Genomic DNA, 26,224 nt, shown 5'->3' with positions numbered 1-26,224 from the left:
CTTTCTTCCTTCCTTCATTTGCACACAGCACAAAACATTTACAAAGGGAATTACAGGTGGCTTCCTGAGGGTCATGATCCAGAAGAGGAAAGGGACAGCAGCCTTAGGATGTTTTCTTTTTACAAATCCGAACCAAGAGTTTTCTTTTCCTTCTCATGCAACTTTACAAAACCGTCTTGAAAACAACCACCAAGCCACAAAATTATTCAGCTACTACTTTTCCAACATGACTATGTAATAATTCAGATATTGCATGCCCTACTGGTTTGGTTTGGGAATTATTTATTTATATACCTATTTACTTATTTGTTTATTTATTTATTTTCACATTTGTTTTGTTAAGGAATGATTTTTGCAAGGCTGACCAAATATACTTGTGAATTCCCTCCAGAACCTTTGAATAGAAGTGCTAGGATGGAGAAAAACTTTTATGTGGTTTACCCCTTCCCTGTTTCTTCTTTTCTGATCTAGACCCATCTGATCTTGGCTTGTGACTAAAGACAAATAGAGCAGAGCTGTAACTGTGGTGTAATGGGTTCAGTGATTTTACAGGCTTCATCACAATGTTCCCCCGTTCTTCTCAAACTTGAGAAACAAAAAAACGTAAACCAAAAAAAAACCATTTCAGAGCAAGGTGAGGAGAAGCCAGGAAATGGTTTGTGATGGCAGGAATTAGGGGAAATTACTTGACATTAGGAGTAGTAATGTGTATTGCTATCACCTAATGACTTAATGAACTTCAAAAACAAGCTTGGTTATTTTTAAAGGCCCTGAAGACAGAAGAAAAGAGAATTTCTGATCTCTGAAAACACCAAACAAATTTTCCTTTTTTCTTTTTTTTTTTCCCCTCATCAAATTACCAGCTGTTATGGCTAAAAACAATCCCTGCCATCATCTATTTTACTAATTCTTTTTTTTTTTTTGAGAAGAAGAGTGTAACTTGTAGACCAAAACCTTATGTAGGTCACTAAGGTTGCATAAAACACTGTGTAAATGCTGTCATAAAACCAAACAAAGCAAAATTATTCTTGCCATAAATAACGTGGTCACCATTTGTTTACAATTTAGTCCAGCTATCAAAACAAGTTAAACATTTTGATAAATGGTTCACAGTCGTTTTGTTAAGAACACAGTTTAGGGGAAGTATATCCCACATCTGCTCTTTCAGTGTCAGCAGTTGTTTCAGCTCCCTCTGCCTTGGCAGTACGCAAGTCACCAGAGCTCTTTGGGGTGAGCCTAAACAGGCCAATTGTACGTGTTGCTCACTGAGGCACTTTCCACTGAGGAGCTGATTCTACTGCAGCCATCCTCATGTTTTAAAAGAAAAGGAAGTAATGCAATGAATTCTCTCTTCGTTTCACTTATTTCTCTCTGAAAGGATTTATAAAGAGTAGCGGGATTTGGGGTTGACAACACATCGTTTTCTTAGTACACAAATGACTTAAGATCAGCAATTATAATTCGTCTGGAGGATAAACATGAAAATATTCTGCGCTAAATAGCTGTTGGAAGTGATGTGCAGAGGGGGAATGTCTGGTTGCCTGTGGAGGCTGAAGGGAGGATTGCTTCAAAGCCAAGTTTCAAATATCATCTGTTTTCACTATAACAGTATGTAACAAAACAAGCCTCAGTAAAATTTTCATTTAAGCGGGAGAGAATTTAATTATTTTGCTTTTTTTCACTGTCATCTCTCCACTAATTCAGAAAGATGTTTGAAGGAATTTTGTTTGCTTGTGTCTTGGACATAAATAAAGAATGAGCACTGCTCAGGAACCGACAAAGTGTTGCAAACTGGAACTAAAAATGTAAACTTGTTGGAAAGGCAGGAGTGTATATGTGAGATTGTGTATGTCTAGATGCATTTTTGTGAAGTGAAAGAGTTTATATAATAAAAATCTTCAATCTATGGAAAAACACTTTGTCCATAATCTAGTTAATGATCAATGAGTGTTTTTTTTCTCCCCATTTCACTGTGTTTTCATTTGTAGGTTACAGAAAATGAGATCAAGCCAAACTATTAAATGAAGGCTGGTACTAAAATGAATTTGCTATTCAAACTTAAAATCAGAAATCCTGTCTATCCCCTACCTGTATGAAGTGCACGTACTATTGGAGAAAGGACGTAAACTGGATGGGTGGACAACTGCATGCAACTGACAGCTGTGGAACCTGAAAGGGAAACGCAAAATGACTGCTGATTGTAAATCTAGCTATTATGGCAGCATGATATTCTTGGCAGGTGACCCCTGTGTAATAAAGTGACTCATGCAATGAGGATGCATACTGGAAAATGGCCAAAGTATGGCATTCAATGTTGTACATTTGATTGTGTGGTACTAATAGTGGCTATAGCTTGATGCGTGCTCAGTATGTGAATAAAATGGTAGTTAAGATGCCCAACAGAGACATACTAAAATATAATAGCCAAAAATGTGTCAGAATATATTTTTTAAAAGGAAAAAGGAAGCCTCTCTGGGGAGAAGGTGTGGTTCATGGATCCTGGAGTTAGGTTATTGGGTCAGCAGAACCCCATTGTATATAATCTGACAAATCCCCCCAGACTGACAGTGCATCCATTACTTATCACACTGCCCTCACAAAGGCATCTGATGAAAGAATCCAGAGTCAAATACTTGGGCAAGATTGAGCAATTCAGTCCCTGGGAGAGGTGAGATTAGAAACACAGCGTGCAGTAGCCAGCTGGGGCCTGACTATGGGTAGCTGTACTTTGTGCTATTGGTGGCTGAGGCTCATTGTAATGCCTGGAAATCCTGTGGAGGGCAACAGCAAGTCATGGAGCAAAGGGATGGATACCCAGGAGAGGCAGGTCCCAGAAAAAAAACAGCTAGAGCAGTGTGTTGTTGTATGCGTGACTATACATAAACAATATAGAAACAGAAAAAAAAAAATCCAGAACAGGAGAAAGACAAGTTGTGTTTTGCAACCCACTCTGTTTAAATGGCAAAATAAAAGTTTTCACTCCTGCTTGATTTTCTGAGGACTGCCTTACAAAACACTAGCATGGAGTGGTCCACTTGTGAGCACAGTATAAATAATTCCTGAAGAGAGCCGTCCTATTGTTTCTGTCCTCTCTGCCAAAGCTTCAGTCTCCACCAAAACACGTCATTTCTCTTCATCCAAACTGATCAAATTTTGAAAAGTTTTCTGGTAACTGTGCACTTGCTGAAAGAAGTTCAGGGAAATTAACACAATCTGATTTCCTGGGGAGCTCTAACATGGGCCTGACTGGCTTTGATTTCTAAGGTGCAAACAAACTCTTCAGTGTACATTTCCCATAACAGGGCTACAGGCCACAGCCTTATGCTCACAAAGCCTGTTGGATACAATGGAAACCCTGCTTAGAAACCTCAGATTCTAGCTGCTGGACAGACTGGCTGCCACCAGTAATAACCCCCCTGGCAATGGATCAGTGGGGTGCTGTTTTGCTTATCGACACGTGGCCGGAATAAAGAAAGTCCATGAGGCAACACTAGAATTGAGTTAGGGCTGCAACTGGGGGGGCCTGAGAGACCTGTAGAGGTCTAAAGGTTTCTGGCTGATGAGAGGGTCTGGCCTTAGAGGATGCGCATCCATGGTGCTTTACAACACCTCTTTCTGACGTTGATCACTTGGGGTCCAAGAAGGCTTAAGGATCGAGCCAGGGAAGCAGCCTTTATTGCTATTACATTCTCTCTCACCTACCCACTTACTTATTTTTATCAAATCTTTAGGGATCTCGATTTTGAGATGTCTTCCTCTCTCCTCTACCAGAATAGGTCAGCTCAGCAATGTTTGAAGAGCAAGGATGGCAGTAGGATGGAATAACAATTACAAAGTTTAACATTTACAGCCGAAGAGGAGGTAGACACAATCAGAGGTAAAGAGAAGTCACAGTAAAAAAATATGCTAATAATCACTCCCCACCCATGGTATTTTAACTGTACTCAGCTGCTTTGAAATGGTCTTGATAAATCAGATGCTTTTGGGCAGGCAAGCTTTTGACATCAATTCTTTAAAATCCACCAAACACGTCATAAAGCATTATGAACCATTCTTCACCCAATCAATTATTAAAAAAAAATATTGGCTGCCGCCTATTTCACCTTTTGCCTTTGATGATGCCAGGCATCACGCTGGCTAAACAAGACAATGTTGTTCAAGGTTTTTTGGAAAAAAATCTCCATTGTTATTATTTGGCAGCCACTAAATTTACTGCACTGAGGAAATAGCAAATGATAAAACTGAGACAAACAGATACTCTTCATTTTCTCTGTTCATCTCCCTTCCTACTTCTACTCTACTTTAAAACTGGATGCAGAAGATCAAAGGACCATGTCAGCATGCAAAACTTTTCAAAGGACTGTTGGAAAAAAGTATGGAGAAATCAACACTGTAAGACATTAATTGCAAACAGTTTAGCTATCACTGGGGAGAGATTGTCCATGCCCCTGAAAAATGGTGTAAAATGTGCTACAAGAAATCATACGTGGATTATGAACTCTGTCAGAAGTGTAAAGTCAACTGAATATTAGAGATCATGTGTTTAAAAGCAAAAAGGATAATCTCTGTCCTTAGGAGAGTTACCATTTATAACAGGCCTTGTAAGTTTTTTCCACTGTTCAACTCTTAAGAGCAGGGTAATTCAAGTGTACTCAAATTCTCACCACTACAGGTAACGTAGAGGGTAAGGTTTGTTAAACTGGTGACAGCCATAATCTCACATAAAGTACTGCTCATATAAATGTAAAAAATTACTCTCAGATCTCTTTCTTCTGATTAGTCCTTTCAAGCACTCAGATGCATACTCTTTCCAGTAAATATTCTTCCCAAGCCTAGTGTCCACTACAACTTCTGATTCCACAGATTAGGACAGAAAATGGACCAAAAGCTATTTCTAGTGTACAGGGAACAGCATATCCTCAGACAGAGTAGCCAACTTTCAGGTACAAGCTCATATAGTGGATGATACAAGAGCTTGATTGTCAAAAATCGTATTTCTTAAATCAGAGAATACTATTATTTACCTTTTCATTCCTTCAGGGAAAGGGTACCAGTTACAAAGTCTGACGCAAAAAAAAAAAAAAAATCATCAATCTGCAAAGTGAATGTTTGTTCAGTTTCCTTTCTACACATTTACTTCGAAATGGGAAACACTGAAATGAGAAAATAATGTTTGAGGTCAAGATATTGACTTAAACAAATATCTAAAAACCAAACAAGGATGGATAAGTGTGTCATGCTATATCTGTCCTTACCCAATGACCTGTGTTTTAATTTATGGCCATTTAAACTCAAGTTGCCTCAAAATGAGAGTATGTGGAGACACATCCTATGCTAAGCTTGTTTCTGTCACTCATTTTCATTATGGCACTGGATATTTAAGTTTAATTTTCTGCTTTGTTTTGTTCACTATGAAACTGCCCTTGGAATTCATTTAAAACAATATTGTATTAGCAAAGTTAGACAGTCAAACACAAGACAGGAATTTCCACAGCTTCCAGAATTAATGCAAACATTTTTGGAGGCACTAACAATCTTGTAATTTAGCACTTAACATCAATCTTTGCTCACAGTCGGAGTAAAATCTTTGTGGCAAGAACAGGGACTACCAGAGCACTGCAGTACTTCTCATCTCCTGTTAAAGCGCTCAGTACTGATTCATACTGCAAGACTGAGTCACAGGCCTGAGCTGTGTGGTGGTTCTTATCTCTCCTCTGAAGTGTCCAGATGGAGGCACCATTGCAAGAATCAAGAGTAAAATATCTAGGGCAAAAGTGCATGCATTTGACTTGGAGTTGTCTCAGGCAACAGGCTGCCAAATTTTTTGAGGAGCAACAAAATACACGTTTTGTTTTGCAGACAAGTCCATCGTAACACTGTGTCCTCGTATGAGCTATTCAGGCATAAAGCAGTATTCCCCAAAGTCTGTGATGAAGATCAGTTTGTTTCTAAATACCATTATGGAAAGCAAAATTGACCTGACCACATGCAACTCAAAGTGCTGATCTTAGTGATATTCTCTTTTTCCAAGCACAGCCTATAGCTTCTTATGGCCTTTCCTCACAGAACTTCAAACTATATACTTAATCACTGGTGTAAGCAACACACACTGGAAAGAAAAATGAGAGAAAGGAAGAGACCCAGCCTGAAAAAAAGACATCAATTTTCTTTTCCAAATGTAGCAGCAGAGCTAAGAGGAAACAGAGTAATGATTAGAAGTGCTAAACTGGGACCTCAGTGTAAAGTTGTTATCATGTCCAGATGTTGTTTTTGCCTTTGACAGTTTGAGGTACGCTACAGGTACATATCTAGTGATATATTCAGGCACCCAAATGCATTTAAAATACCTGTAACATCTTTAAGAAACTGACCTTCACATATTCTGTGTTCCAGTTCACCTGCAAAATGACAAAGATGGCGATGGGGTAAAAATAGCTTGTTTAAAAATGGATAACATAATTTACTGATAGTCCATAATTTGGACTAACAGGTGCATTCAATAGTTATTCCAGCAACAAGCTGAAGTAGTTCTCATGCCTACAAATTGCAATACTGTCCTGGATAATGATTTTAAATCCATGTAAATTTTGGGTATACAAGGAGTGTAGGACTGGTACATTTCATGTACACAGCATTTTTAACAGTTCATTGCTGTTAGAAGCTTTCTAAAAATAAAAGTCACTTAAAAATGGACTTCTTCCCTTGAACAGCCTAAGCATATCTGAACACTATGCAGCCAAGCTGAAATACTCCATCCATCTTCTATTCCAAAACAGACGGCAAATAATGAGCAAATTGGAATATTCTCTGCTTATAGTATTTAGCTTGTGGTTAAGGTCTTTCTGATTTTCTGGGTTAGCACCAGCTCACTAGAAAACTGCTGTAGATCAAGAAGGACCAGCACAGCTCATATAATTCAGTCTCAAATCAACCTTCCCGTACTTAACAGATTCTTGTGTCAACATGCGTCCCAAGCTGAAACGTCTCAGCCTGAACTTTGCTGCAACCTAAGAGCACAGGGATGTGTTTAGCAGATGAGGCTGGTGGAAACAGTGGAGTTTACTGTGTTCAGAGGGTCCAAAAGCAGTAAAGGAAATAGGTTAGCTGATGCACTGAAGGTAAAAGGGAAGACTTTATTTTTTCTCCCTCATTCACCACATTTCAAACACTGGGATTTTTACTGTGTAGTGTGCCACCACTTAAGTGGAAGAGGAGACAAAGTGGCAAGATTTTTCTTTAGGTTTCTGCAAGCCTACCAAGACTGCAAGATTCCATATCAAAAAACCTACCCTGCAAAAAACATCTTGGGCAACAAAATTGAGCACGCTTACTAACAAAAATACTGTTCTTTGATGTGTGCTTATATATATATATATATATATATATATAATGGTATATATAAATATATATATATAAATGGGTAATTGCCAATTAATTATCCCTCATTATAACAAGGGACAGCAGGCTAAAGGCTTCCTTTTTCACCCTACATAAAACACATCTGGTGTCTTCAGACTAAAATTACTTTACACAAAAAGCTTATTCAAAATGATAAACAATGGGAGCCATATCTCCTTAAATGTGTTTTGGTAACCTTTCTTTTTTTCTTAAAAAAAAAAAAAAAAGTAGCTACTACGTCTCATGTTAACTCTACAGTTAACTATGTCTCAGGTTAACTCTCCTACTGCTTTCTTACATAATTTAACATGTACGAACATACAATTTGCATTAACTTCAGTCTTGCTTAAATCTTCTCTTTGGAATAGCGGCTATGGGATGTTCAGTTCTCTTGACGAAGTACTAACATGGCTTAGGTTAAATTCCAGATTCCTATTCTTAAAACATCCCCCTTCAGCTAGCAGACTGATGCATCTTCACCATAGCTGGTTACGGAGAAACATGAATTACAGAGAATCCAGAAGAATTTTCATAATCTTGTTTAAAACATCATAATAGAGTGAAATAGAACCACAACTTTGCTTTACAAAACATAGCTTTTATTATACAGATTATTTCAATAAGCTTTCAAATATAGATTTCAAAAAGTTTTCTGAAATAACATAACACTTACTTTTGAAATCCTTATTGCTAATATGTTAAGATTTGTCAAGTTTTGCCAAATGTTAGCTATTGAATATTTGTGTTTAAGTGTTCGATAATAATTAACTCAACATTCAAATGCTATTTCTAGACATTTTCTAGTGCATATATGCTATCCTGCTAGGGATTCAAATATTACTCTGATTTACAGGTTGTGAAGAGCTTGAATATGTCTGCTAGACTCAAATGGGAGCCATACTTAAGTTACAGAAAAAAAAGCAACTATTGAGGTGACATAAATAACTAAGAGAGGAGATGATGACTCAGCTATAAGAGCTAACAAATTTATACATTTAGAGATTCAGCTCTAGTCTTTTCTTAGTCTCGGGATGAAATTGAAATACCAAAAAGTGAGTGCCTGGCCCACGGCACTCTGGTATAATCACAATAAACTGGGGAATTCAAACAGATTGTGAAGAATTTCATGTGCAACAAATTATATTAAACAGGATTCTTTAATGAAATGTCATTTTTAACTCATGCAGTAGATCATGTACTTTGGAGGGAAGTCATTAGGGCAAGTCAGGCTCCAAGTCGATTTCTTCATATTGTTCCCCAATGCATCCTCAAAAAGTAGCAAGGTAGTTTCATTATTATGTAAACTGAATTTTGGCTTCTTTGTTGGAACCATCAGCAAGGGCACCGACTTGGAGATGATTTCTTATCCTATGGAAATGACCTGAGCCTGTGCAGTTTGCAACAAGCCAAAAAGCTGTCATAAAGTGGTTTGTTTTTTTTATTGACTCATGTGACATTGAATAAGAAGAAAGAATTTGGTATTTCATTAATAAACTCTCAGTCACTTGCTCCTCTCACAGAATTATTTTAAAAACAATCTTGTGATAGTTGTAGCTTTCTACACCACTGTAACCTGAATTTGATAAATAACTCTACTACAGAGCAGAAATTTAACAATTTTCTTCAGATTCTGATGTGAAATCAAAGAGCAGTATATACTCTGAAAATAGATTCAGACGGTTCTTTATTTTTTATGCATATCAGGAACACTGATTTGCAATCACCATAAGATAGCCAACTTCTGTAATTCTTATTATGCCACTTCAAAATATATTAGAAAAAAATACAGCTTATAAGTTTGCAATTATATTTTGATAAGTTACTCTACCTGATTGCTATGGGACAGAAGGAAGGCAACTTAGGTTAAAAGTCTTACTCAGAAAATCCAAGAATGACCAGAATGCAGTCTTAGAGACCTGAAGATTTAGAGGCACGGATTTTTTTTTATTTTTTATTTTTAAAGAGTTTTATAAAGTAACTCCAGAAGAATCAGAAAGAATCTGAAATAACGATGGATAAAAATCACGAGGATATTGTGATCAATTTTCACAATGGAAAGGTTCAGGTTGAACATGCTGCCTGTTCAAACTTCTGGGGAGAGAACATGAGAGATCTCAATGCTAAGAAAAGCTGTCAGATAAATCATGTGACCCACACAAAATCATTATCTGCAAAAGCTCCAAAGACATTAGCACTTAAAAGAGGCTTCCAAAGGCTGAAATCAGTCTTTTTAGTCACTAAAGGAAGATTCGCTATCAGAACTGTCTTCTGCATTCCCATCATCTCCCCAAGCAGGCAAAGGGGCATCTGGAGTCCTGCAGGCAACAGAAAGGTTGTATGTTGTAAATCCTAGAAGGCTGCTAAGAACACAAGTAACTTAGTAGGCCGTGCCTTTTACTACATCTGTTTGCACTTAATATCCACAACATTTAACACATTAACTGTTGTGCTTTACAAACGCCTCACTGGTATTGCTTCACCTAGAACTGAAAGATAAACACTAGAAACTGTAACTCACTGGACATCAAAACTCTGTAGACACCAGTATGAATGGACACCTTTAAGGTTATTGGAAATTATGATAGATCACTAAGAAGTAGCAAACACTTGAAGAGAAGGTTGAAAGCAGGCAATACCGATTAATTTTTTTTTTTTAATCTTCAGAGGTTCTAGGGCTGAAAGGAACATGCTGTACACCATTAAGCAGTGTAAATAGTACATGAAAAAAAATAAGACAGGAAATGAACAATATTGTATCCAACTAAAACTGCAGGGATAATTTAGAGAAGCAAAAAAGAATTACTCAGAGTGGAATTTGGCGAGAACACTGGGTTAAACTTGACATGCAAGAGCAGCCATGGGATTTTTATTGACTATAAATGATCAGACCTCTGGTATTTAGTTTTGATGAGAATATTTAAGATGGATCTCAATATTGTGTCAAAACATTTACTCAGGGAATCCAGTGGGAATGAAGGATAGAGAAGCAAGCCATCTAAAGAATATCTAACACTACTGACTCTAGATGCTGGCTTTCCTTGGCATCTCCCTTCTACGTAACGAATTTGACAATACAAGCAAGATTGAGCCCGGTAAATTCTGAAACCAGGGTATAGAGTATACATATAATTATACTTGGGGAAGGGAAAGAACAATCTTCACAGATGCCTCTTGTATAATAGTTAACTGCTCCTTTTGATTAAACATAAAATTTAAACTAATCTGATAATTATATTGTTTGTCCTGTTATTTATCTTTGGGTTACCTCTCTGTGTCATGCCAGAGAATTTTTTATCCAAGTTTAGTTGTTTATTTTAATTTCTCTGCTGGAAATCCCTAAGGTACATTTAAAGTGTTTATAAGCATTCTGGTACAAAAGTGAGAAGGGCATTAAAGAACTGTAAGAGAGCCTTCTCCCTGCCCCCTGCACACCTCCAAAATAAATTAAGAAAGGGTTTGCTCTCTCACGCAAATACCACTTCACAATATTATTCCTTGTTGCCACGGTAATGACAAAACAGAAGAGTTGTGCAAAGACATGTGATCTGGAGAGAGCAGTGAAAAAAACTCCTCTAGTAAGGAGACGAAGATGGCAGGGAATTCCTTTACTTCGGGTGGGCAGGACAAAATCTCCTGGAATTGCAGACCAGCAAGAGAGAAAGGATAAGAAACAAAAGTTAAACACAGATGAACTGGGAGCTTAACAGAATAGGCAATTTTCAAAAAAAAAAAAAAAAAAAGCGTTTGTAAAAAGTCAGGAAAGGAGTGATAACAGAATTAGAGGTAAAACAGCCAAAGGAAGAGACTAAAAACAACTCTATTAGTAGTTAGTCTTTCTGCAGCCACAGAAAAACCACACTCCGTCACCAACAAGTAGCTGGGAGAGGCTGTAGTAAGCGACTGAGCATATAGCAATATGTTAATTTTCCTAATTTTCTTTGGGACTGAGAGAACAGGCCTAAACAGCCTGAAGACCCAAGAAATGTGGTGTGAATGGCAAAACATTAAAAAAAATAACTGTATGATATTAAGACAAGAAAGCAAGAAGATGAAAAGAAAGGTTCCCTATGATTCCTTAAGATGTACTAAAACGAAATAAAACAATGTGAACAATGCTGGTTCTTCAAAGAGGCATTAGGCACCTTGCCAAAATAATTAGCTTTCTTTAATAAGGTAGATTGGTTGTAAAGTTTTCAAATCAATAACAATTGAAAGACAACCTGCCTGAACTTTAGCATTTCAAAGAATTCTTGAAGATGGGCTGAGACCAAACCCCAAACCTATTCTATGAGCCTCAATTCACAGTAACGTTTCTGTCTCAACTCTGTCTTAACCCAAACCAGACAGTTTGAAAGCAGACACTTCTTTTTTAAGCAAACACTTGAAATTTTAGCTGATAATTATTACTATTATTAAATCTATCAAAATCCATCCAAACATGAAAAAAATAGCAGTATTTACATAAAGGTATGGACCACGAATGCAGAGTGAGAAACAGAATAAATTTAACACACATAGTAAACCCGTTTGATAATTCTGTCTCAGACTTGCACAGATGCTTACGTAAGTTCTTTGTCTAATTTCTCATTTGATCAGATATGTTATGAAATGAGGAATAACTACTTTAGGCTTATTTAGACACTGGGAAGCAGCTGGGAGATAAAGTGACTCAACATATGACAATACTTCTGTTTTACTATATTTTCAGTATTTTATTAAACAAATTGCTAGTTTCAGAATAAGCCTTTCCAAAATGTAAAAAGGCTTCACTGGAAAGGAGAAGAGAACTTTCTAATACAATGACAGTTTCTGCAGAGGATGCAAAAGTGTTTCAAACAGTTTACTGACTACAATGTAAGAATGAAATTTACTATTTTATGTTTCATTGTAATCGATTAACAAATTTTGTGAAACAGTGCAGTAAAACAAAACTACATCTCAAATGCAAGATAATATTAAAATCCATGCTTTAGACAAAGTGGCATTGAAAATGAGTATCCAATCGTAGTAGCCTTCACATCAGGTTTAATCAACAGTTACAATGGTGAACTGCTGACTTCAACTTGCCCGGTCCACCCTGATATCAAATTGCATATTTTATCTAGAGCAAGGGAATCTGGAAACAAGTGTGTTGTCCCTCACACATAAAATAAAATAGAGCTTGTTCTTATTACACTACAATAATGACATTTGGTTACCAAAGTGGTGGAAGAAAATTTCTGGGAAAAACCTCATACTCAATGCAGCACAGTCAAAATGGCTACTGACACATTATTTGATTCCCCATTGCTAGATGCACATTGTCAAATATTACCTTGTCATTGTATATCTCGTTCCTTGAACCTGCACTAGGCTTGGAAGAAGTCCTTCATACCCCTCACAAGTTGGACTGGTAAAGTCCTGCAACTTTCTGCCTGTGAGGGTGCAATATCTCACATTCTGAGCTCTGTATTTCCTGGGCCTTACCTTGGATTAGACAATACTGAAAAGACAGCTCACACTTGAGATTGCACCCCTCCTTCTAGATACTGATGGCCCTCCTCAGACCCTCTTATTCAACAAATGGTTGAATTTCCCACCCTACTCAAAGTTACAAATTGGAAATATTACTTACTCAAGAAGATCTGGATTTAGCCCCTCAGAAATCATTTTGTTTCGTATCGCCATTACAGGAACACCCTGTGTAGGAAGAATAATATAAAACTACTGGACACAAATAGGTGAACTAAATTCCACAGATTCTTTCAGACACACTTTCATATCACTCACTGAACAAGAGCATGGAATGATAATATCATTTGTCATCAGTAAGAACCTAGAAGTGAGTAATAACAGAGATAAAAGACCCTTCTAATTCTTATATTCATGGCAAAATGCCTCAACAAAGTCGGGGGGGGGGGGGGGAATTAGCAATAGACAGATATATTTGCAATTCATGCAGACAAAAATAGTAAGATGAAGTTACGTCTATGGATGAGAATGTGAAGAAAGCACAAAGTAGCACAAAGACAGCAAAGAATAGCTGTGCTGGAAAGATGAAGAGGACTCAAGACACATGGAACGTGTAGATGAAGTGGAAGAAAAGGCAGGAAAAATACATCTGCTACAGCTCTGAAAGGATACCCTATGGCAATGCTAAAAATTGGGAAAGTCTTTATAACGCATGCAGGAAAAAGACAAACAGGACATGAGAACAGCAGTACAATTTAAAAGGGACTCCTCTGAATACAAGTAATTGTACAGTCAGGGTTGAATCTTCTATGACTTGTGGACAGATTTTAGCCAGCTATGTACGTGTTAAAAAAAAAATAAAAAAATCATTCCTTTCACTGCAAGCCCTTCCACAGCTTCTGCACTTTATTTTAGTCAGCAACACCTAAACATCCCCTCATCTTGGATCGGATACTGAAGAACATGTCGATTCACGTCATCTTACAACATACATTCCAATAAACTGTTCCTATGTTTCCACTGGAGTTGCTCACAGACAACTTGTTGCTTCACCATCCCCTGTAGCAGATGATCTGAAACACCACCTGGCTCACTGTATGCCAAGGGGGCGGGGCGGGGGGGGCGGGGGGGGTTGAGGATTAAATTTCTGAGCTCCAATGGACAAAGCTTCTGGTTCTCTAGGAAAGACAGGAGATGCCTCAAAACCTAAATGAATGGTACTGCAGGATTCTTTTGGCACAGGACAAACAATTTTTGTCCAAAGTAAATAAAAAGTGATAAAATAACGAGCAGCCATGACTAATGTTCCAAAGAAATGTGGTACTAGCGACAGTTGCAGTAGCTAACCTGGCAAAGTGAGAGCTAAACTAGTTGGTTCAGTGTGTCTTCCTTGTGCAGTTTTACATTAAGAATCACAATCAGCACTTTTGTGTGAAGATTTTGGAACAGTGCACAGACAGATATAGTTAGCAATCTATTGGGAATACAGGCAAAAATCTGACTCAAACAGTTGTGAGGTATTAGCTTATAATATAGAATTTCTCAGTAAGTTGCAACTAATGCACATTACAAAGGTGAGAGCAGCTGAATATTTCATGACAGCTTAAAATATTCATTTAATCTAGTAGAGATTTGGACACCACACACAATCCTGTATTATCAAATGTTTTTCCCCAGGTTAGGATGTGTTCTTTACCCCAGCCAAGCAAATTAAGCAAGCTGAGCTCAGATGCCACTGATGAAGTGTTTATGTATCAGTTCAAACCAAGTGAAAATAAGATACTCATATTTGCTGTCAGTGAAAGGAAGCTTAGTATATGAACTTCTAACAATGGACTGAAAACTGTTATAAGTTCTCATTTGGAGAAATGTTTTATTCCAAAATTGTATGCATCAAAATATGTAAGAATCACTTTAACACAGGATTTATTATCTGTTATACTTAAAGAAAATGATATGGCAATATGCAAAACACTAGATTTATAAATTAATGAGTTTGTTTCACAGCTACTGTGAAAGGCCTTTAAGATCACATCTATTTGAGAAAGCTCTTCAATACTTGCAGACTCATAACTTAAAGAATTTGTAGAACACAGATTCTCTGAAGTTTTAATGGAAACAGATTTTGCATTAATTATAAAATAGAGGAATTTTGTGCAATACTAGCCTAACCTCACTGTTGTAGATTCTTAAGTACTGTGATCATCCATATACGAGTACATGCTAACTCATTAATATTAAAAGACAATTCTTGTGGGAATTCACAGCCATCTTAACTTCCTAAACATCTTTTAAGTATCTTGTGTTTATAAACAGGAATTCTGTGTTCCTCAAAACAATTATAAAATCTACATTACTACCATTACTACAGAGAATTAATACAAACATGGCTGTAGGACTAATGGGTAACTCAGATGGCTAGGCTTCTCCTAACCTAAGTCATTGCTCTTCATAGCAATGACTTAAAACTACTGGTTTCTGCCCTCTGAAAAGTATGACGAAAAATATAAAATAAACTGATACTTTAGATAGCTGTAGGCAGATGTACAAAAGATAACGACAGAACCAAAAATTTTGCATGCTTCTTAAAAAGCTAAGCATGCTGGTAGCCAGAAGAGCTATATTGCCAATAACTAAACTATGACTAGACTGAAAAGAACTGCAGTTTTCATAACTACAAGGATCTGGAGCTCAATGGCACACGTGTACTTTTCTAACATCGGAGCCAATCCTAAATCCCACCCCCTTCATCCAATTAACATTTGATGTAATCCAAATCACTACACATTCAACATATTGTACCCCAGCCCTACCAAGGTGGTCCTGTGGCTCAGCAAGTATGCAGGTCCTGGAGAAGCCACAGAGCAAGTAGCAGTCCTGTTGCAAAACAAGTTTTGGCTATCCAGACCGTACAGAAAGAGGTTAGGTATCATTAATGCTGGCAATTACTTGAGATCAGTGTAGCAACCACGTTTGGTTTTATTTCAGTTCTTTAAAGCAGGGATCAATCTATATTAGGCCAATATTTGCCTCTATGCAGTCATGTTTCATGTTTAGAATCCAGTAAAATGTTTGTACTTTAATACACAGTTTATCTGACATCCTAGACTGCTCCTCTCACTCTGTCAAAACAAAAGTTCTGAACATTTATTGCAGCAATGATAGTGCTTTTGTAAGGTTTGCTCAAATACTATTGCTGTACATCTTTAAAAAAAGAATTTAATATGGTCAACTGCACTCCATCAAAATGAGTTTATTACTGTCCCCCACAAGAGCTATCCTCAGCACAAAAGAAATCTCTCTTTGCGGTGCTAATTCAACACTAGAAGTATCGTGGGCCATAAATAAACGATTAGATCAAACAAATCTTCAGCTAGAAACTTAATTCGGGCAAATAAATGACATTAACTGAACTGGGTGAGAAGACCAAGTTGGCAAACACAAAAAACACACATTAATTTGTAGTATGGTAGTTTGACTTTCCTACCACACTGTTTACAACTGGCAGAGGAGTCACCAAGAACTGCCAGCACAAAGGATAAATGTGGAAAGTGAGATCTCACTCTTCCAGCAGCCACCAAAAAAAAAAAAAAAAAAAAAAGAGTCAAAGTAATTAGACCATCCGGCACTTTTCCATCTACTATGAGATCTGGAATTAAATCAATACACTAACAAAGTGTTCAGCCCTCTGCCGCTACCCCACTACTAGGTTTTCCAAATTGTTTGTAATAAGCTACCCATAAACTGCCAACTTGTGATTGAAATGAAAAATAAGGTCTGGAACATCATTCAAAGTACTAAGCACAGCAACCGTAATAATTACTCTGAAGAGGGAATGAAATCATGCAGTTAGTTCTAACATAAGCAACACTTTACTAATACCACAACTTAGTAATATTTTCCAGAATTATCATATATACTTTAGGGGAAATTTTCCAGTGATTGCTGGAAAACACAGATTTTTTTTTTCTTTGTTTCCAATCTCATGTTTTTTCAGCTCTTTTTTTTCACACCCACAAAACTAAGGAATGTCACCAAGAGTCTCTCACCAATCTTTACTCCCCTTCATTAATTTTCACACAGGTAAATATTGAGATTTTACTAATTTATTTCATAATGATCCACAGAAAAGACCACAGATAAAGAGGGAAACAAAATGTGTATTGTGAAAAACAGGGAACTGACGTGGAACCAAGTAGTTAACCAATTTTTATCACTCTATTATGAGCCCTATGGGAACATCCTAACACTCTTACTCCGGAGTATACAAGCAAAGCTTTGTTTTGTACCCTACAGCAAAAACAAGCTGTAAGCACGTCTGCGTGTATGTAATGACACCAATTCTGTCAGAGTAACTACACTTTCAGTCAAATGTTCTATAACTCCAGCTAATTTCACTCTGCATTTACACACCTTCAGTTCAGAATTATTTTGGCAGAATTCTGTAGAAAGATCTTGCCAGAGGCTGTCTGCAGGAATACACTACATCAAGTCATTCTTTAGAGAGGATGTGCTAGAAATGTGTTAATATTATCCTAGCTTAAAGATTATTAATGTAATATACATCTTCTGATAGTTAATGTTCACTTAGAGCTGTGTGTGAAGTTTCGCCCAAAAATAACTGAGTACCCAAAGAATGATTAGAGAATTAACTTACCACTTGTACCATTTTGAGATACCTGGCGTATCTTGGGTCCTTGGCCACAGTTTTGATATTTTCTGTTACTACCTCTGTTTTCTGTAATGTTTCTTCATGTATATTGTTCTGCTGTATACAAAGAAGATAACACTTTAATGGTTAGGCATGCAGTCCAGAAGCAAGGAGAGATTTCAATCCATAAGGTTTGTAACTTACAGGTAAAAAGCAACTTTTCTTACCTCATGAATATTCTGACCTATACTCATAGTACTACAGATTTCCAAGATGTATGAGTACACAAAACCCAGCTCTTTTGTTATTGACTGTTACAAGTGTGACTGTCTAAATACTTTCAGCAACAGTTTAAAGTTATTGCACAATACATGGGAAAAAAACAACAGTACTGAATTCAAAGGCAGTATTGTCAAAAGAGTTATAGCAGATACAGGTCCATGAATTATGAAGTTGGTGTAGTCAAACAAAAATGAGGAGTGGAAAATAATACAGACTAGGGTTACTTTCCTCATTGGACTTGATTTACAACAAGTTGATCAAGACAAGCAATAAAACGTGCAGTGATTAGCCAATGCTACAAGACATCTTCGTAGCCTAAAACAGCTCTGTTAAGTTCATTGCATTCAATAAATAAAATAGAACAAATTTAAATGCTTACTTCATATGATTTTTTTTAATTTTAAAAGATTATGTTTATATATATCCAAGAGGTCCAATGCATTTTCTCCGCAAACTATTCAACTTCATACAGAACAAGTAACTTTTAAATTGTAATTTTTAGTACAAACCATTAACAGATGACATAATGAAATGAAAGAATCTTTGAAAGCAATTAATTAAAAAAATTAAAAATGACAAGGAGCTGCAGTACTACGTAAATGACAACAGAAAAATGTGTATTTGCTATTAACCTAATGACTTGAAAGTAGAATTGGAAACCTTTTCAGGAGTATTTGTCCCCACCCTAACATCTGAGAAACTTTGAAGAAAACAAAATAAAGTTATTCCCTAATATGAGTGAAACATGTAATGCCAGCTGTCCATTCTGACTTCTATGTTGCTAGCTGCAAATTAATCTAGAGATACAATGTTTAACAAGCAAAGAAAGGCAAGAAGAGTATTCCCAACTACTGTCGCTTCACGGTCACTTACACCAAATAAGACAGAGTGGAGACTATAATTGAAGATTCCAAGATACTATAGCGGGCGAAAGAAGATAACATCTTAATATCAATCACTTATAATAAGATGGCATCTTCTGTACATAAATGATTACATATATAAAACATTCACTGTAATAACCTCTTTAAAATAAAGTCTGCCAAAAACTTCGATTTGAGCTGAAAGCTCACATTCTAAAAGCAGAAAATAACTGGAATTATGTGATTTGAACTGCTATTTTTCATTCATGACCTTCACAATACCCTGATGTAATTTATGTTCATATTTTAGTGTGATTGAACAAAGAGGAAGAAAGCATTTACTATTAGATTTGAGTTAGTTCTAATGACTTAAGCCAAATTTTTAAGAAAGGATATATCCCTTTTTTGTTTTAAAAGCCACTCAAAGTTTCATTAATGAAAAATGTATTTTTAGATCTCTACAGTTGGCTTGACTGTCTTCTTTAAGTAGACTTGCTTCTTCCATCTATTTTGAATGAGATTAGAAACTTGATATGGAGAAGTACATTCCTTCAGTACGTTATTTATTTTCATTACTTACTCCACATTGAGGTGATACAGCTGCCTGTTGATCTGTAGTAGATACCGCAGGACCATTTGTAACACTATTCACATTTGCACTGGACACTTCGAATTTGACATCTTCTAGGCCAGGAATAGAGGATAACTGAGTATACAAAACATGATAAAATAAGCAACGAGCATATTCTAAGTCTACACATACAAGAAAGTCTGCAGTATACTGCTTACAACACATTCCTGCAGGTAAGTTTCAAACTGGCGAAACTGTAACCTTTTATCACTAGCTCTGGTATTTCAATTGTCAAAAAAAAAAAAAAAAAAAAAAAAGATTTTCCTATTCAGGTGGCTTCTACAACAAAAAACCCAAAACACTCCATTGAAGCTTATTAACCCAGGGCTGCAGTGCAGGAAAGGCTTCAACACCTTCCCAGCATTTTGCTACTGCATGTATCAACCACGCAAAAAACTGGGCCATCTTCTCTGCTACTTCTTCCACAGTGAAAGAAATCACGAGCAGAATGACTGTTACCTAACAACAGATGGAGCGACTGGTTACAGATTTTGTAATTTTTGGTGTGTCTTTTTTTTTTTTTTTAAAAGAAATGCTGAGACCAGATATTACACACAAGCCAGATATCTACCTGAAGGAAATTCAATTTAACATGATTATGAAGAATTCTGCAAAATTATCAGTACTGGTCATTCCTCACTATTTTGGAACAAATAAAAGTTAGTAGTTGCTGTTCGTATTACTGCAGTATTTTTTTCCACAAAGATCTTAATGAAGGGTTTCAAAATGTTCTGTACCTGCTCCCAGAAGCAATTTCTGTTGTCTTTTCTACCATTAATGAGAGGACTGATTAAAATTTTACATTTTTTTTCTTTTAACAGATTAAATAATAATACATGACTGTAGATTACCTCCCTTCGTTACTTTAGCTAAAGAACATACATCAGACACATCTGAGTTAGTTTAAAGCTTTCTGAGGTCACATTTCAATATCAAAAGCTTTACAAGGAATTTATCTGGTTACTCCTTCCAGTTGAAATCTTTACAATCCAGCACCACTTTTGCTTTTGCTTTAAAAAGGGGTCAAGAACTTATTGATTGTATGGCAAATGCAATTTCATACTGTAGCTTTTGCAACACAAGTTGCTTATTTTAATATAGGAAAAATTCCCTCCACTTTCTTAAAACCAAACTTTGCAATAAAGTCAACACAAGCAAGCTGCCATTTAGTTCAGCTGCCCTTTCATGATCCAAATGTTCCTTTCCAGTTCTATACACTTAACAGGGACAAAAACATTTCCACTATACGCTGTCTGCTCCTTTCTTCCATATCCACTACACGTTCAAGCATTACAAAATATCAATGGAAGACAGGCAAAAAGAAAATTTGCCTTGTACGCATTTTCTATTAGCTGCCTCAAATCATCATAAAAACTTATTTGCTCAATTCAAACTATGAAAAGGAAGCTAGTTTATATAATCTGGGAAGCTGTCATTGTTAAAAGTCAAATGTATGCATACAAACCTTGGCATCCAATATATTGAGGGTTGTTTCTATTTGTTGGATACGGAGAGAGAGCGCTGACAATTTCTAGGACAGAAAACAAGCAGGATATGAAAACACTCTCCTAGGCCACTTGTATATATGCAACTGTTCACATTCAGCTAAACAAAATCACTTTTGGTTTCAACCTGCTGAAGACAGAGTAGAGTATAAATGAGATAACACCGCTATGAACTAAACAAAGCAACACCATCCCTTTTAGTAATGCAGCTACTGTGGTTCAAATTTCAAATAATTTTATTAAACAGTATTCCCAAATAACAACAGACAGAAAGGAAGACAGACTATGTACAAAAGAAAGCCAATATATACAGGGTATTACTTTGGGCAACTGGAGAATAACGGTAAACATACTGTACTCTCACAGTTAACCAAAGGAACTTTCTTCAAAGCTTTTTCCAAATGTTAAAGAAGAAAAGATGCAATGCATGCGTATGTAACTGAGCACATACGAAGTAGAAAAATCTTATAAAGAATACATCAGGTGAATTAAAGTCCTATATAATCAAGAAGTACAGTGAACCAGAAGTAATCAGAAGGTTTATATTGCTGCAGGTGTACTTTAATCAAATTTTGACACTTTTTTTTCTTTTAAATGCAACTTCAGTTTTTCTAAATTACTCCATGAGAACTGTCACTCTTTTAGCTAATCATTACCATACTCCACCAGACCTGTCCAAGTGAATCTGGCTAGCATGCAGGCTGGCAGATATGTACCATTTTGACAGCTTTCTGGCACATCGGCAAGATTCTGCCTGGCTCTTAGGCAGAACTTTAACACCCTAAGAAAATGGCAGTTCTGCCAATATGCTAGAAAAAGTAAAAAGAGACTGACAAGAGATAGTCTTTTTGGATAGTGCACTGACTTGTTTACAGATGGCTCTTTGTTCATGAAGAGGAGTATAATCCTTTTGACAGGAACTATACGGTCTGCAATTAGTGGGGAATGGGGAGGAAACATGCACAAAAGTCAGTTATATAACTTTACAGGTCAGTTTGACTAGACAAGAACCAAGAAATTTAGAGGTGAGGATGGTGTCAGCCTTAATTTTAAATTTCCTGACTTCTGTTGCTTTGCACTGGGATCTTTCACGTGAAAAAACTTCTGTACTTCAAAAATACAAAAAAAAGTTTTTCAAGGAGTTTACAAAGTAACTATTTAGTCTCTTGCTTAACAACATATTTAGGTTAACGAATAACTGTTTTATTAACTAGACATCACAGCCTTGCTCTCTGCTGAAAGTGGCTTTACATACACCTGTGCTCTGATTTCTATAGTGTCTATGTAACAGGTAACACTGAGATCACACAACTGTTTAGTTTTAGATGACTGACAGCATCACAAGGCAGTTACACTGTCCCACATATAAAGATAAAATAGGTTAAAAAAATCCAGAATTATTTTTTTTTTCCCTCTGAGGCTCCATATGTTGACGTGGTAGCCCAATTTTATACTTGTCACAGGTCTGGATCTAAACTTTACTAACAAATAATGGAATTTCTCAGATTACTTGGCTTACTCTAATTAGGTTTGACAATTGCTGCTGGCTAGGGCTGTATAGTAGCGTTCTTGAGTAAACTAATGAACAGTTACAAAAAAACGCTAATGACAAAAAGGTTAAGCTTCAAGTCACATTAAAAAACACCCTTTCTACATGCCAAGGAGCACTCTTCTCCTGTTCTGTGAAGGATTCTAGTCCTGTCAGTCTGGTATATTTCCATTGACATTAAATTCACCATAAAAGCTTACTAAAATTTTTTAATAACTACTTTTTTCTCTATCACCCCCCCAAACACTAAAATCAACTGCTTCATGTTCCATACTAATTACTTGCCAAAAATGTCTCTTTCCACATAAAATTATTTACTTTTGGAGTTTAGCATTCCGTTCTTTTAAAGTAAAGGTGGAAAAATCTGAAAGCAAGTTCTGATGCAGTATCCTAGGACACAGTTGAGAGGGATTCTGACTGTCACATGATTTCAGTGCCATAGGAATATAACAGCCTCTTTCCAAAACAAGATCATATTCACAGATTGAACAACTCAGAAAAAAAAAGTATTCATATATCAAAGTTCAAAGACTATGCCAAATGCAAAAGTTCAAGGAAATAGGGTTAAGTGTGATATAGCAGTTCATGTGGATACGCTGGTGCAAAAATCTGTCCTAACAACCTACTCAAGATGAACCTTGAACAGAAAGCAAACTAAATTCTAAAGCTACAAACTTTAATGCAGCAAAAATACTGAAGTGAATGGTTCTTATTGCTAGGAATTTTTTTCATCATATAAGTTAAAGTATGGGAAATAGCAAACATACCTCTTCACAAACAGTAGAAAAGCGGTTCAGAAATTGCACTGTGTGAACCACAAACTGGTTGAGAAATGCTACAGTTCTTTTCTGCTGAATAGCAGGAACCTGCATTAAACAACATAAGAAAATGAGTTTACACATAAGTGTGGATTCTCACATTTGGACTGAAACACCTGTTAGAAATGCAAATATTTTAGGAAAAAATATTTCATAAATCAGCCCTAAGCATGCTTGATATGAATGCATAAATACATAAATATACATAATATATATATTTTGTTTGTGTATGTATATATGCAGAGAGAAATCCTTTTCCGCTAATAATCTACAAAGCGTACAATTGAAACGCTGAGGGATACATAGAATAGGGAACATCTACTAAATGAAGGAATGTAATCTTATTTAAGAAAATACTTTTAGATGAAATTATGAACTATCCTTAAAATTAGCATTAAAGTAAATTAAAAAAAAAAAAAAAAAAGAAAGAGAGAGCAAAAGTCATTCCTTCTGAAGGAATAAGGAAATGAAAACTTGGTCATCCACTCAAGTTACAGGTAAGAACATCAAAACCAAAATTAAGTAGTAGTGAAATCTCTGACTCAGTCTTTAGTGACTACCTTTATTTTTTGTTTTCAAGCGGGGATAATCCTAACATTAAACTTTAGCATCACTCCTCCAACTCGGATCTGACACAGGCGTACTTTTCAAGCTAAAAGGCAGAACACCGTGTTTATCAAGAAGGGCAGTGAGTGCTTGTTACGATGGCCAGCTCGCATCTGTATTTAAACCACTACAGGAGGCTGGAGCGAGGCACCCGCACAGAATCGGCTCCACAGCAGAGCACGGTGCCGCACCGAGGTCTCTCTCTGGAAGCCGGCCGGGCTGAAGCGCAGGCCCGCCGGGTCTTGACCTCTTCTTCGGCCTCCCGCCTGTCACTCCCACCTCAGCCCTCACCCCGTGCCCCTGCACACCAGGCTTCGCTGTGTTTCGGCCAGAGCCCTGCCGGAGCCTGAGGGGACGGGACGGCACCGCACCGGGGGCACTGCGGGGCAGGGGAGGGCCGGGCAGGAGAGGCGACGGGAGGGGAGATAGGACGGGGCCCGCCCAGCATCCGAGCCCCGGGCGAGGCGCAGCCCGTACCTTGGTGAGGTCGATGCCGGAGCCCACGATGGGCAGCCCGTCCGCGTCCATCCCCGAGGGGCGGCGTGCACCGAACACCCCCCGCCCGCCCTCCCGCCGCGCCGCGCCGCGCCGCGCCGCGCCGCGCCGCGCCGCACCGCACCGCACCGCACCTCACGGCGAGCGGCCTCGGCACTGACACAAAATGTCCCCTCCCCGCCGTACATGAGCGCATGAGCGCTCCCCGCGTAGCGCCTCATGGGAAGTGTAGTTTGTGGTCCCTCGGCCAGGGAGGTGTCTGTTCTGGGGGTGAAAATGATGAGCTCTGGAAGACCCTGGGGTTTTCCGAAAGAGTTTGAAGCGTGGCTATAACCGTGTCATTAAAGATCCCTGTATTTCAGTCCTTACATAAAACATAAAAAGAGGGAGTATGGTTATCCTTCACAGCAGCCTGCCCCAACATAGTCCCAATGCTAACGTTTTGGTCAGCACATCAGTACCTGTCGCAGCTTTCACTTCGTTCTCGATCTCGCTCCTAAGTTGGTCTGTGTTGCTTCTTTCAGCCAAGGGGCCTTGGAAGGCCGTGAGAGTCTGGAACAAAATTCCCAGCTGTACAATAACCAACTTGTTTGCTGTCTTCAAACGGTTGCTTGTATTGTTTCCCACTGCAATAAATTCAAAGCACTGGTCTGACCATTTAAAAGCGGGGACCCTGTATGAAGGTGGGTTTATTCCCTATGGTGGGCTGCATCATCTGAAAAGGTTTCTCATGTCTGCGTTGCTCCCCACTGATGGCCACGTGTGCTCATTTTACCCATTGTCAGCTCCAGCACCTAGTGATCCCTTCCTTAGGGCAGTTGTGGTGGTTTTACTCGGGTGGGCAGCTGAGCTCCCCCTCAGCCACTCTCTCACTCTCCCTCCTCAAAGGGAAATGGGGAGAAAATACGATGCAAAGGGCTCAGGGGTTGAGATAAGGACAGGGAGATCACTCAACAATTATCGTCAAGGGCACAACAGACTCAGAGTAGGGAGATAATACAATTTATTGCCCATTACTAAAAGGCTAGAGAAGTAACAAACAAAGGAAAGAAACCAAAACCACCTTCCCCCCCATCCACCCTCTTCCACCTCCTCCCTCCCGGGCGGCACAGGGGAATGGGGAATGGGGGCTGCGGTCAGTCCCTAACACTTCTCCGCTGCTCCTTCACGGTCACTCTCTGCCCTTGCTCTACGTGGGGTCCCTCCCATGGGATGCCGTCTTTCACGAACTGATCCTGTGGGGGCTTCCCACAGGCAGAAGCTCTTCAAGACCTGCTCCAACACGGCTCTGTACCACAGGGTCCATCCGTCACGAGCAAACTGCTGCAACACACGTCCCCCATGGGCAGCAGCTCCCCCCAGACCCTCCACTCCTGTGTGGGCTCCTCTCCACGGACTGCAGGGGGACAACCTGCTCCACCAGGGGCCTCTCCACAGGCCACAGGGGAACTTCTGCTCTGGTGTCTGGAGCACCTCCTGCCCTCCTTCTTCACTGACCTTGGTATATGCAAGGCTGTTTCTCACCCCTTTCTCTCTCCCAGCTGCTGTTCAGAAGCAGTTTTTTTTTTCTTTTTTTTCTTTCTTTTTTTTTTTTCCCCCCTTTCTGAAATATGTTCTCACAGAGGCGCAAACAACATCGCTTATTGGCCTGGCTCTGCCAGCAGCAGGGCCCTTATCTAACATGGGACAGCTTCTGGATTCTTCTCACAGAAGCCACTCCTATGGCCCCCCGCCACCAAAACCTCACCACATAAACCCACTACAGCAGTTCAAATTGCCGTCTTGGCAGAGGAGGGATGGCTTTCTGCGTGGTTACTGAGTTCAATCAAATCAGCCAAGGTGTACGATGAACACCAGAATCTGTGTATGTGGAACAGCAGGGTTACAGACTGCTGGCTTTGGTAACAAAAATATAGATAACTCTGCTACCCCATGCAAGTTCACCTGTGATATTTCAGGAGAACAGCAACAGAAA

General features: G+C 38.2%; 1 protein-coding gene across 4 annotated transcripts; it reads right to left on the bottom strand.

Annotated features, from left to right (window-relative positions):
• Positions 1-7,980: 7,980 nt before the first annotated feature.
• Positions 7,981-24,485, bottom strand: WASHC3 (WASH complex subunit 3). 4 transcript variants are annotated; one of them, XM_040560807.1, is made up of 8 exons: positions 24,377-24,416; positions 24,232-24,331; positions 23,098-23,196; positions 20,742-20,807; positions 19,226-19,351; positions 17,507-17,614; positions 13,013-13,077; positions 7,981-9,713 (listed from the first exon to the last, which is right to left on the bottom strand). In XM_040560807.1, the coding sequence occupies exons 2-8, from the start codon at positions 24,280-24,282 to the stop codon at positions 9,629-9,631; spliced, it is 600 nt and encodes a 199-aa protein (XP_040416741.1). In that variant the 5' UTR covers positions 24,283-24,331; positions 24,377-24,416; the 3' UTR covers positions 7,981-9,628. The 4 variants fall into 4 exon arrangements, with proteins under 4 accessions (XP_040416741.1, XP_040416732.1, XP_040416722.1 ...); XM_040560798.1 differs by having other exon boundaries at positions 17,507-17,617; positions 24,377-24,406; XM_040560788.1 differs by lacking the exon at positions 24,232-24,331 and having other exon boundaries at positions 17,507-17,617; positions 24,384-24,485.
• Positions 24,486-26,224: the final 1,739 nt, after the last annotated feature.

Source organism: Cygnus olor, chromosome 1, assembly GCF_009769625.2.
Source record: "Cygnus olor isolate bCygOlo1 chromosome 1, bCygOlo1.pri.v2, whole genome shotgun sequence".
Classification (NCBI taxonomy): Eukaryota; Metazoa; Chordata; class Aves; order Anseriformes; family Anatidae; genus Cygnus; species Cygnus olor.
This window is presented reverse-complemented; position numbering and strand designations above follow the sequence as displayed.

Excerpts from the sequence above, each read along its gene's own strand:
- WASHC3 (XM_040560788.1), bottom strand. The coding sequence starts at position 24,470 with ATGAGGCGCTACGCGGGGAGCGCTCATGCGCTCATGTACGGCGGGGAG. Across the intron at positions 23,197-24,383 it reads CCGAGGCCGCTCGCCGTGAG|GTTCCTGCTATTCAGCAGAA; the intron begins GTGCGGTGCGGT and ends TGTTTAATGCAG. Across the intron at positions 20,808-23,097 it reads TTTCTACTGTTTGTGAAGAG|AAATTGTCAGCGCTCTCTCT; the intron begins GTATGTTTGCTA and ends TTTCTGTCCTAG.